The sequence below is a fragment of the Pollicipes pollicipes genome, unplaced genomic scaffold (genome assembly GCF_011947565.3).
Source record: "Pollicipes pollicipes isolate AB1234 unplaced genomic scaffold, Ppol_2.1 Scaffold_1600;HRSCAF=1878_pilon_pilon_pilon, whole genome shotgun sequence".
In the NCBI taxonomy this organism is placed as follows: Eukaryota; Metazoa; Arthropoda; class Thecostraca; order Pollicipedomorpha; family Pollicipedidae; genus Pollicipes; species Pollicipes pollicipes.
The window spans coordinates 26,022,736-26,035,238 of record NW_023595962.1 but is presented as its reverse complement, the minus strand read 5'-3'; the positions used below and the strand labels follow the sequence as shown (position 1 = coordinate 26,035,238).

Sequence of the window (12,503 nt, the reverse complement as noted above, 5' to 3'; positions counted from 1 at the left end):
TGTCTTTCACAATGAAGTATGGAGAAATATAAACAAATCTGAGCCATCATGCTTGTTTCTTGCTCAGGAGATGGGGTTCCAAAGCACAGGCTCCTGGTGTGAAGATGATGTAGATGATGATGAAGGCATGAAGGACTGAAGGTGGTGGTGATCCACAGGGATATTCAGCAGCCAAACCTGATGTGTCTGCAGGACTGGAGAGGTCATGTGTCATGTCAATAGCTTAGCAGAGATACAAGACATGTTGCAACACTGCAGCCAAGAACAGTGGAATTTCAAGTTTATTGTCTGATTGATCAAGGCCAGAAATAGTTTTTGTATCTCCTAGAAGTGTTTGGGTCATGTCTGCATACTGTTTGTAAGCCTTCCTTTGGTTGATGAGGAAAGGAAGGAATAACAGTCCTCTCATTTCCAGACAAATGTTTGCTATGCAAAAGTCAGCTGTGTCTGTACCAGATGCAGTGCTTGTGTCACAGGTGTGCATTGTCTGATTGCTCAATGATTTGCCATGAACACTGTTTTAGCCAGGGATTGTTTGTTATTACAGACAAGCCACCATATCCACCCAATGTCAAACCCAATCCCAAAGCAATGGTGCTGAAAGAAGAGAGGTTAGAAGCGAGTATATCTCCTTACAAATTTTGTGGGTTACCTGTTTTCTTCTCAACACAACCAGCTGCATCCTCTCAGTACACAGGAAAGGGTTGATAGTTCAGTGCCTCCTACTACCACATACTGATCTGTGCTCAAATCTGGGCGACCTGGGCTCACATCTGGCAATCTGGGCTCAAATCTGAACAATCTGGACTCAAACCTGGTCAATCAGGTCCTTCAGGGTACATGTTTGGGCATTCTGGGCTCAAATCCTGGCTGTGCCATGCTCCCCTAGATCCGCGCTGTGAACCCGTTGCACGCCAGCTCCCAGTGCACGGCGTGCGTGCGCCAGGTGCAGCACGTGCTGCGATGCCGCCGGGACCGCGTGTTCGGCGCAGCGCGGCCGGAGGAGCGCCGCCGACCGGGGGCTGACGTGCCGCCTCTGGGGCATGTGTTCCGTGTGTCGGCGACGCTGCGCCGACACCTCGCCGCGCGCGCCAGCCAGAGGTCGTTCCGCTGTGACGCGTGCAGGCAGGCGTTCAGGGAGGCGTTCTTGGACGTTCACGCGCGTGCTCACACAGAGCCGGAGGTGTTCAAGTGCGACGTGTTCGGGGATGCGTTCGGTCGGTCTTCGGAGCTGACAGACCACGCGCAGTCGCACGCCGAGGACAGGTCGATCAGCTGTGGGGCGTGCGACAGGGCGTCCAGGAGGATGTACCAGCTCAGGCGGCACCAGCGCGCGTTCACACGGGCGAGCGACCTTTCAGTTGCCGCGCCTGTGGCCAGGCGCTCGCGCTCAACTCCTCGCTCCGAGCGCCCGCGCGCGTCCACACGGGCGAGCCGCCGCTCAGCTGCCGCGTCTGTGGCCAGGCGCTCGCTCGCTCCGAGCGGCCGCGCGCGTCCACACGGGCGAGCGGCCGTTCAGCTGCCGCGTCTGTGGCCAGGCGCTCGCGCTCAACTCCTCGCTCCGAGCGGCAGCGCGCGTCCACAAGGGCGGGAGGCCGTACGGCTGTGAGGTGTGCGGTGGGTCGCTCCGCCGCAAGGTCCGCCTGCAGCTGCACGGCTGGACGCACTCCGGCGAGAAGCCCACCGCGTGCGGTGTGTGCGGCCGGTCGTTCGTGCAGAACTCGGCGATCACCGCCCACGTGCGCACGCACCCAGCGAGAAACCGTTCCGATGCGAGCCGTAGAGCCGTGCGGCAGGACGTTGGCGCACAGCAGGTCTCTGCGCGAGCGCCGGCGTGCGCCGTGCGCCGGCGCCAAGCCGTTCTGATGTGCGGCGTGCGAGAGGGCGTTCTCGCGAGGGCGGCCGCGGCGGGCTCATGCCCTCGCGCACTGGGCGGAGGGGGCTCCCAGCAGGTGCGGTAGCGGCCTCTGAGTCGCGTTGTTGGTAATGTGCGCGGGTAGCTGCAGCTTCGTCGCGCGTGTGTCGATGAGTTTTGTTGAAAAGGCCGCGGATTTCGGTGGGCTGCTGTGTCGCTGGGCTGTGTTTCTGCTTTCAGTGCCGTGCTAGTGTGAGCCTCATTTCGTTTACGAAGGGAGGAACACTGCGCGACGAAGGGAGGGTGAATACATTGTGCGACGGACGCCTTGCCGGTGCTCAAGTTTGACTGTGCCGTTCGTCCTCGCGCCCTCCTTCGGACGGGCGGCCCTACGAGGCTGCCGGTGGCCTCAGGACAGAACAGCTGCTAGACTGCCGGCCCCGACAGCTGTCTCGACCAGGGCAGCAGACCTCTGATGCTCAGTCCGGTCCATGCTCGCGGCGAGTGTCTGCTGAAGCTCTAGCTTTTGTGGAAGGTCTGCAGCTGAACGGTTTAGCTTTTGTGGGAGGCCTGCGGCTGAACGGTATAGCTTTTGTGGGAGGCCTGCAACTGAACGGTATAGCTTTTGTGGGAGGCCTGCGGCTGAACGGTAACAAACCCAGCACGTGTGCAACAATGCAATTGCAGCGGGCCATGTCCTCCGAAGGCGGATCACGAGCGCGCATCCGGTGGTGTGGTCACATTCAGACGAAGGCGGAGGGGCGTCTCTGTCGTCTTTCGCCATAGAGAGATTCGCGGACAGAGACGAGCAACCTCCCGCACTGTGAACCCGATGCTAACAATGCGACCGGAACGGGACGGGTGCTTAAAGACCAGCATCGAGAGAGGTGGGCGGCGACCATCGAATGGCGGCTGTGCGAGGGGGGGGGGGGGGGGGGGCCGGACGACCGGAGAGCTGACATGCGGTTGCCTGTCCCCACCGCTGGAGGGCCGGAAGTGTACGTTGTTCCGTGCGGGGCATGGAGAATGCCGGCAGAATTGTCACCACGTCCGTCGTGGAAGATGACTGCGTGTGTGATAATGAAACAGATCCTGACGTTGCGATGTGATCGGAGTACGCACGCGCATGTGATGTCCAGATAGCATGTCCATGACAGGTAGCTTTGGGTGTTTTCTGATGAGTTTCTTCCACTAAGTTTTCGGAAGCTTTCCGAAGTTTGCGGGATAAATTTACGCCGTTCAGGATGACCAAACCAGCCGTTACGCTTTTTTTACCAAACAAATGACATCCGCCTTCGCACAGACCAGACAACTGATCGTCGTAATTAATGATCGGTGATGAGCCAGATGTCCTGCCTTGCCGCGGCCCTCGGTGCGTGCGAGACCACGGGACCGGCGGCTGGTCGGCCAGGTCCGCTGCTTCTGCTCCTGACGCTGATGCTGCCGCAGAGCTGTTAGTTGTTCAATGCTCTTCAGAACGTTCGCGATTGTTGGCACTGACGTCAGCCGGCTCGGCGTGAACCGGCGCCTCCCGCTGCCGTAGTGGCGCGTCGGCCGGTCGGAGTCATCCCGCCGGCCCCACCCCGGGAGTCTGGCACGTGCAGACAGGCCTCGAGAGCCGCCATCCGCCCCCTCCCCACACACTTCCCCTCCCCTCGGCGCATACACACGGCTCGCGCGCCGCTCACACAAGCTGTCGCGGCGGCGTCGAGACCGCTCGTGACGGCGATCAGCGACGCGGCCTACGCGCGATCGTGACGGATTGTCCCGGGTCACCGCGCATGCGCACCGCGGGGGTCAGCAGCGCCCTGGAGGTGGCTCAGCGCCGCGGGGCTCCACAGCTTCAGGTCGCCGCTGGTCCGTGACGGCTGGTCCGGGTCCGTGGGCGTCACGGGCTCGGGTCAGGGCTGGTCCGTCAGCCTGTTGTCGGCCTCCTCGGCCTGCTCGTCGGCGGACGCGGCCGTGTCCCCGTACAGCTGCTCTGGGACCGGTCCCGGCCGCAGCGCGTTCGTCTCCGTCAGCTCGTTGGATAGCTGTGATTGGTCCCGACAGGCGGGTACCTTCACCTGGCAATACAGAACGCACCCTCACTGTCGCCTAGCAGCACAGTACGCACCGTCACTGTCGCCTACCAACACAGTACGCACCGTCACTGTCGCCTAGCAGCGCGGAACGCACTGTCACTGTCGTCTAGCAACACAGAACGCACCGTCACTGTCGCCTAGCAGCACGGTACGCACCGTCACTGTCACCTACCAACACAGTACGCACTGTCACTGTCGCCTAGCAACGCGGTACGCACTGTCACTGTCGTCTAGCAACACAGAACGCACCGTCACTGTCGCCTAGCAACGCAGAACGCGTTGTCACTGTCGCTTAGCAACACAGTAAGCACCGCCACCGTCTCCTAGCAACACAGCACCGTCACCGCCTCTGGCGAACATAGCACATACCTTCATCGCCACCTGGCAACGTAAGATGTGCGCTACCGTCGCCTGGCAACGTATGTCATCCGACCGTTGTCGTCCAGCAAGGTAGAGCACACGGCTACCACCGGTTATCAGACTAGTTGCTCACCGATGCCGGGTAACGAAGAACTAAAGGCTCTTAGCGGTTTTAATTTCCATAAAAGCTGGCACTCGGGTGAGATTTACGCGACGAATAGCTTCTGCGAGCAGACGACTAAAACCAAGCGTTTTGTGCCAACATTTTTCGTGCCTAATACCAACGAAAACGGCCTATGCTCTCTTGACGTCCCAGCCACCAGCAACGAGCACAAACTGACTCAGTCTGCAGGGCCAGCCTGCACGGGGAGGGGACTGACCTGTCTGAGCTTGTAGGGGAGGAACCGGCCGCCCTCGGGCCGTACCATGGCGCGAACAATGTACCTCTGGCCCGGGGGCAGGTCACTGAACATGACCTCCACCCGTTTCCTGAAACAGACGGAGGCGGTGGTCGGCACAGGTACGCATGTACACATGGTGGTACATGACACATGGACAGCGGCAGCAGGCCAGCTGTGTACGCATGTACACATGGTTGGCACATGGCACATGGGTGGCGGCAGCAGGCCAGCTCGGGGCTCACATGGCTGGCGGTCGGTCCAGCATAGCATCGGCATCGGCGATGGGCCGGCGCCAATACTGCCGCCGCGCCTCGCTGTAACAAGGTTCGGAAGAACATCCAAGGCTTTTAGGAGGATGGTGGGTGTCAGTTGGAGGACACTACACTCCCCGTATTTTAGAGGAAACTGCCTGGCATTGGAAGAAAAAACAATTTTTGTCATATTTTGGGGGTCCAGCTTTACCATTTTCCCTGCGTAGACCCCTCAGCTGATTTTGTGGAACTCCGCCCCTGACCATGGGTACAAACAGCTGTTCATCGCAGCCTTGACCGGGTGAGGAGCAATTTGGCCCAGGCCCCGCCTCCCTCCGCGGGTCTACCGGCGGTGGGAGGCGGGGCCTCCGCCGCCGCCGCGAGCGCACCCTCTCCTCAGCTCCCGGCTGGAGCCGCAGCGGGTCAGGTTGGCAGGGCTCCGCTTCTGGCGCGCCTCCAGGCCGCACACCGAGGGGGGCTTGAAGCGTCGGCCGTCCTGGCTGCTCCTGTCTTCCTCCAGGAGCACGCAGTACTCCAGGCGGCGGCCCTGCGAGCGCGCCATCTGGAGCCGGAGTTGCTGTCAGAAACAGGAACGCGCGCTGCTCGAGGGAGTGGGCCTCATGAGACCGTGAAAACCACGCACAAAACTGCTGCTCTGAACCTCACGCTACCCACATCGCTACGGTATGTTCGTGGTCCAGGCCTGCGTATTACTCCGGAATGAAGATCTCCGCACCAACCTCAGCATAACGGACAGCTCCCCCCCCCCCCCCTCCTCACACAGTGTGTCTCCCCCCCTCCCCCACCCACTCACTCAGTGTGTCTCCCCCCCCCCCCCACCCCGGCAGCGCGGCACGTACCGTGATCACCATCTGCCCGCAGCTGAGGCCGAGCCTGGCGCGGCGGCGGCGGCCGGCCGGCCGCACTGCCACGCGGTCGGGCAGGGCGGCCAGCCGCAGGCGGCGCGGGCTCCGGGTGGCCTGGAACTCGGCGCTGGTGGCGCCGCCTGTCGCGCGCAGCTCGAACTGATAGCGCGCGCGGCCGGTGCTGTTGAGCTTGCCGGCAAGGAGGCCGACGCCGCTGACGTCCGCTGCCAGGAGCTGGACAGGGCCGCCGCCGCCGCCGCCGCGCAGCACCCGCAGCCGCAGCGGGCCCCCGCACGAGACGACGTAGTAGTGGAGCGCGCTGGCGCCTCTGCCGCCGGCGCGCAGCGTCAGCCGCCGCAGCGGGCGCGACGGCGTCAGGCGCAGCCGCGTCACGGCTCCACGGCGCACCGTCAGAGACCCGTCGGAGAGGTCCGAGTACCTGCCAGCGACCGGCAGCGACGGGTCAGAGGGTCGCCGGTGCTCGCACGCCGCCCGGGGAGGGGCGGGGGCGTCACTGCCGCTGTGATGTGTTGATTTTCGCACGATGTGCTCTGGCTGTAATCATTGGTTTTCTTCACTTGTGGCCAGGGCGTGTATTGGAATGCGGAGCGTAGCTCACCGAGCTGAAAGCGGTCAGACGCGCGCTACGAACGCTAACCTCCACTAGCGGCGTCAATGTTGCTGCCCTTGGTTTGCCAGCTTGAGCTTACCCTCGCCTCAAAGCTGGTTGAGGTGAAGTTGGCCAAGGTTGGTCGTGGAAAGCAAACGACGGCCTGAGCTCGAGCCTGACTTGAGCCCAGTAAGGCAGCCGAAGAGAGGGTCAAGAGGGTCAAGGTCAGAGGAGAGGGTCAAGGTCTCCTCCATCCATGAGCCAAGAAGCTTACACTAGATACTGGGCGGCTTTACGAAAGCAGATTTCTCAAGAGTCTGGTCGGATTAGCAGGATTCGGGATAAGATGTGAGGTGCCCTCCTCACGAGGGGAACTTGGGCCGCGTGCCTGTGTCAGCCTCGACCCCGATCGCCAGATCCGCGTGCCTGCCTGGGCCGCGTGCCTGTGTCAGCCTCGACCCCGATCGCCAGATCTGCCCGCTGCACACTACTGCGGGCATTACGCCATCACGCGCACCTGAACTCGCCGACGCCGTACTGGAAGCTGACGCTGCTGTTGATGTACTGCCCGAACACGGTCACGTGGTAGCGCGGCCCGGGCACCAGGTCATACAGCGTGTAGGCCGTGTCTCTGCCCACGCAGCCGACGGTGATGGTCCGGTTCTGCGCCGCCTGGTTCCGCCGGCGGCGCGACGGTGGCGCCGCCTGCTGGCGACGCCGCCGCTCCCCAGTGGCATCTGGCGCCTGTTGGCCGAACTTGGCGCTCAGGGCGCCGCAGACCGTGCTGAGGGAGGCGCGGAGAACGATAAGGTTCTCACAGCGGAGAACGGTCGGCCTTCCGCTGGCCGGCGACACGGCCGGGCGCAGTCAGCTGTCTCAGCAGCTTACGGCGAGAGCCTCGACCGAGCGAACTCATCAGCAGCGCATTGAGCCGGTGGTTATAGTTACCCTTCATTCTTTAGTGTTCGCCTCCTGGCTTCGATAGACTTTCGTCATATCCCGCAGCAGAGATACAAAATTGACCACGTAGCCCATGATAACGGCAATGCTCACCCTATTCTATCTGCCAGACGTCGGGAGGCGACAGAAGGCGCCGGATAACACTTGCATGACGCTGGCACTGGCACGTCGCCACCGCGGAGAAAGACAGATCGAGCACGTGGTGAAGTCGACGTCAGGCTGGCTCCACCGGTGGTCTCCCAGTGTGCCTCCTCACGGCTGTCTACGGCGATGACTCGAGTCCACAGAGCACAGTGTCCGCCTGAGTTTGCATTCCGCAGTGCCCAGTCCGCAGCGTCCAATCCACAGTGTCCGGTTCGCAGTGTGCAGTTCGCAATGTACAGCCCGCGGTGTGCAGTCCACAGGGGCAGTCGGCAGTGTGCAGTCGGCAGTGTGCAGTCCGCAGTGTGCAGTCTGCAGTGTGCAGTCCACAGAGGCGGTGTGCAGTGCGTAGTCAGCAGTGTGCAGTCCGCAGTGTGCAGTCCGCAGTGTTCAGCCTGCAGTGTGCAGTCCGCAGTGTACAGTCCGCAGTGTGCAGTTTGCATTGTGCAGTTCGCAGTGTGCAGTCTGCAGTGTGCAGTCCAGAAGGGCAGTCCGCAGTGTGCAGTTCGCAGTGTGCAGTTCACAGGGACAGACTGCAGTGTGCAATCCGCTGTTTGCAGTCTGCAGTGTCCAGTCCACAGGGACAGTCCGCAGTGTGCAGTCCACAGGGGCAGTCTGCAGTGTGCAGTCCGCAGTGTCCAGTCTGCAGTGTCCTTACCTGAAGTGACCACCGGGCGAGGTGATGAGGCAGTAGTGCAGCGCCTGACCGCCGAACGAGGCCGGCGCCCAGCGGATCTCCGCCCGGTGCCGGGTCTTACTCTTGACCTTGACCGCCGTCTGAAGGGCACCTGGGGCACGGGGAAACATCGGGAGAGGAACGTCAAGCGGGGCCCGAGGCGCACTGTGCGCATTAAGAGGGTGTGGAAGGAGCCGCGGGCTGACGAACAGCAAGATGGTGAGACCGCTCAGGTGGACAGTGTAGAAGGAGTAACGGGCTGACGGACAGCAAGATAGTGTGACCGCTCAGGTGGAGAGTGCGGAAGGAGTCACGGGCTGACGGACAGCAAGATAGTGAGACCGCTCAGATGGAGAGTCGATGTGCACTAGAGGTTTGATAGAGCACTCAAGTCAACACAGTTGAGTTGATAAGTAATTGCAACCACACTTTACATCGGGGCTTGATTGAGCATCAGCGACAACTGCCAACTCAACCGGACAAATTCTAACTTAACACTGACGACTCTGACTTCACTGCACGTGACCTCTCGAGTCGCCACCCCTCCCGAGACGGAAAGCACCTGCCGCAGCGGAGGGCGCGCGCCCAGAGGCGCCCGAGCCGACGGGCGGCCAACCAGCACACGCACTGAGACCAGCCAGGTCCTGGTCGGCTAGCAGCCAACCAGCACACGCACTGAGACCAGCCCGATCCTGGTCGGCCAGCAGCCAGCCAGCACACGCACTGAGACCAGCCCGATCCTGGTCGGCCAGCAGCCAGCCAGCACACGCACTGAGACCAGCCCGATCCTGGTCGGCCAGCAGCCAGCCAGCACACGCACTGAGACCAGCCCGATCCTGGTCGGCCAGCAGCCAGCCAGCACACGCACTGAGACCAGCCCGATCCTGGTCGGCCAGCAGCCAGCCAGCACACGCACTGAGACCAGCCCGATCCTGGTCGGCCAGCGGCCAGCCAGCACACGCACTGAGACCAGCCAGATCCTGGTCGACCAGCGGCCAGCCAGCACACGTACTGAGTCCAGCCAGATCTTGGTCGGCTGCCAGGAAGTGCACGTAAGTGTCGCGCAGGGCGGTGATGTTGATGTCGTAGGCGCCGGGCTGGCCGCGTCGCTCCGAGTAGATGGCCTGGTCAGGCCCGGCCAGCCGCTGCACGGTCAGCCGGCTCTTACCGCCCTCTGTCGGCGGCCGGGCGGAACACTCGTCACACAACGGCCGGGACGATTGTCACACACAAGCTAACAGGAATTAACGTTCGCATGGAGTCTAGGCAGGGATTTTTGAATGTTGTTTCAGCTCGCAGCTTGTGGGCGTTTAAGAATCCCGTTGCATCGTCTACGTCCCAGGGTTTTGTTGGAATCCTCGCCCTCACTGGGACCCGAACTCGCATCTGACAGGCGGATTCCAACACGTGGAACAGCCATTGACACGCTATTGCAGGGGCCCCAGATACTGTTCGCAAAGCGCACAAGTATCTATACAGCTAGCCCTCAGAGCTCCTTCCCTGAGCACGCTGTCGTGCCACCGCTGCCCGGCGGACCACGTACCGCGACGGTCTCCCCTCCCCCTCCCGGCTGGACATGGGGGGGGGGGGGGCTCCACATGGCTGGTGTGAGTCCCGGCTGCCTGCCTGCTCCGCACTGCTCTCACGCTCGGCCCAGCTCAGCTCAGCTCAGCCCAGCTCAGCCCAGCTCAGCTCAGCTCAGCTCAGCTCAGCTCAGCTCAGCTCAGCTCGGTGTTCTGAGCCTGGTCTCGTGAGGTGGAGCTAAGAACTCGTACATTTCTAAAGAAGGTGCGTCGTGTGAGCACACAAGCGGGAATCAAGCCAGTGTGACGGAGTCTTTCGATGTTTTAGTGATTGATAAATATGGCACGTTTGTGGGCAAAAGTTGTTTGTGGTCTAGGAGTCCCTGAAATATGAGCTGACAAACTGTAGGTGCGCAGTCATTCTATGTGACGATGCCAGGGTGAGTCGTGTCCCAATGCTGCCGTGCCAGGCTTCCGCCTCGAGCAAACGTGGACATGCCGGTGCCCTTACACGCCCCGTCACAGCGTCCAGCCCCGGTGACGAGGGCGACCCGGCCCCGTCCAGGTCCGCCCGGTGACCCTGGCGACCCCAACGACCCAGGCGCGGATCACTCCGCCGTCCGCCGCGGTGAGCACCCAGTCATCGGGCTGTGGCGGTGCCCTACCCCGCAGCACAAGACGTCGGAGCCCACCCACCTGTCACAGGGGACAGCTGATCACGCCCGGCTGTCACGTGCGACGCTGATGGATGGTGCGGGGGCGTGGGATAGGTCGCGCCGGGCCAGCGGTCAGCGAGGTCAGGGCTGAGCGGTACCGAGCGCTCGGATGGGCACGGGCCGCCCCGGCCGCCGCCGGCGCCGGGGCGACACTCAAGACCGACTTTATCGCCGCCGCGAGCCGACCTTCGACGCCGATGGCGGATTACCGGACATTTGCCGGGGTCCTGCTGGTTTGTCGGCTCGCGTGGACATGGGCGGGATGGAGGAGCCGTAGGGGATGGCAGGCAGGGGTGAGATATGCCGCCGCCGGTGCGCTCGCCGCGGAGGAGACGTGTGTCTGTGCTGGATGCGGGATGCCGGACATACAGCAGCGGTGGTGTGGACCACACCGGCGAACACGCTGCGGTGTTAAAACTGACGGGCGATGTGATTGGCTGCTGGTCTGCGGAGCACGCTTGTGATTGGCTGCTGATCTTTGCGGGCCGCGTCGCAAGCGGCGTTAAGTGGTCTAACCATTGTGCGTACGCGGGGTCGTGCGCTGACCGGTCCTGTCGTGGCCGGGCGGCTCGGGGAGTATCTGACCAGGTGGGATGGTCTCGAACGAGGATCTCAGGCGGCACGGGACAGAGACCGCTGGCGGCACGGAGCACAGACCCTTGATGATACGGAACATATACCTACTGAAAGCATGGAACACAGACCTTTGATGGCACGGAACACAGACCCTTGATGGCATGAAACACAAACCTTTGACGGCACAGAACACAGACCTATGACGGCACGGACCACAGGCATTCCGTGGCACGGAACACCGGCCTCCGACGACACACAGGTCTCTCGCGACACGGAGCACAGACCTCTGACCGTGTCCGGGTAGAAGCTGATGGAGCCCCGGAGCGCTGATGAGCACGGTGTCACCACCAGGGAGATCGGAGACCGCTCCTGGCTCTGGCGATACAGGAACCTGTCGGACATGGGTCACAAGCCAGGATCAGCCATCATTTCAGAGGCCTCGTGAGTCATTTTGGAGTCTTCTGAACTCTCTTCGTCTGGTGGCTATCTCCACCACTGCGAGGTGCTGTGATAAAGACGGAACGCACTTCTTCATGGGGGATGTGATGCAAGTTTCTGAACGTTTCTTCCCCCCGCCCCCCCCCCAAAAAAAAAAAAAATCAGACCGGGCAGATATCAACGAATATCAGCGCAGAGCACTAACTAAACTAAAGCCGAAGTTACCCAGAATTTACCTTTTAGGCAAGAGCAGCATTATACTTAACAACTTTAGGTAAACGCTGGGACGTACCAAAACAACTCAAAGCACACACTGTTTTAGCTTTCCCGAGTTAAGAATGGCCTAAGACCGGAGCACGAGGTCACCCCGAGTCCAAACAACACCAAATCATAACCAACCGTCCACCCACCGTTTGTACTGGCCGCCGGGCAGGAAGGCTGACACCTGTTTGTTGGTGGGCAGCACATGGCGAGGCTGACCATCAGTGTCCTCCGGCGGTGCCGCCCTCCTGAAGCGGCCGTCCTCGCCCTCCTCCAGCAGCACGTGATCTGGTGAGGTCAGGTCAGCTGCCACCACTGACAGGCTGACCTCAGGCCGGGGGCAGACCGCGGGGCGCAGTAGCACCGTCACCAGCATCACCATCGTCGGTACCTGTCACAGGAGGGGACGACCGTCACTGAACCTGGTGAAGGAATGGACAGTCGTCCCAGCACCAATCGCAGGAGTCAAAAGACTTCGGCGAATGTCGGAACGAGACCAGTTCCGGTCCGGTGATCGGCCACACTGGAGGCGTGCACCGCGGCTGTCGCCAGCCGCACGACTGCTGTCGAGCGCCGCCAGCCCTGTGTTGTGCACGGAAGCGGTCAGCACACGACAGGCTGTGCTGGTCGCCTTGTGCCGCGATCAAACGGCAGGACTTTATGCACCAGAAGACGCTTGGCTGACGGCGGCTGGTGCTGGGGGAGCTTCTTTGACAATCGAATAGAATGGGTGGCGTGGTACAGGGTGGCTGTTTTGTAGAGTGGGTGATGTGGTACAGGATGTC

At 61.7% G+C, this 12,503-nt stretch overlaps 2 protein-coding genes across 2 annotated transcripts; one reads left to right on the top strand and one right to left on the bottom strand.

The window, feature by feature from the left end:
* The first annotated feature begins 591 nt into the window (after positions 1-591).
* On the top strand, positions 592-2,111 carry LOC119089344 (zinc finger protein 431-like). The gene is made up of 4 exons (XM_037212016.1): positions 592-611; positions 919-1,217; positions 1,465-1,687; positions 2,096-2,111. Exons 1-4 carry the CDS (start codon positions 592-594, stop codon positions 2,109-2,111), a joined length of 558 nt encoding a protein of 185 aa, XP_037067911.1.
* Positions 2,112-3,548: 1,437 nt separating this feature from the next.
* On the bottom strand, positions 3,549-5,848 carry LOC119094265 (uncharacterized). The gene is made up of 4 exons (XM_037217343.1): positions 5,812-5,848; positions 5,341-5,513; positions 4,680-4,788; positions 3,549-3,921 (listed from the first exon to the last, which is right to left on the bottom strand). The coding sequence occupies exons 1-4, from the start codon at positions 5,821-5,823 to the stop codon at positions 3,757-3,759; spliced, it is 459 nt and encodes a 152-aa protein (XP_037073238.1). The 5' UTR covers positions 5,824-5,848; the 3' UTR covers positions 3,549-3,756.
* Positions 5,849-12,503: the final 6,655 nt, after the last annotated feature.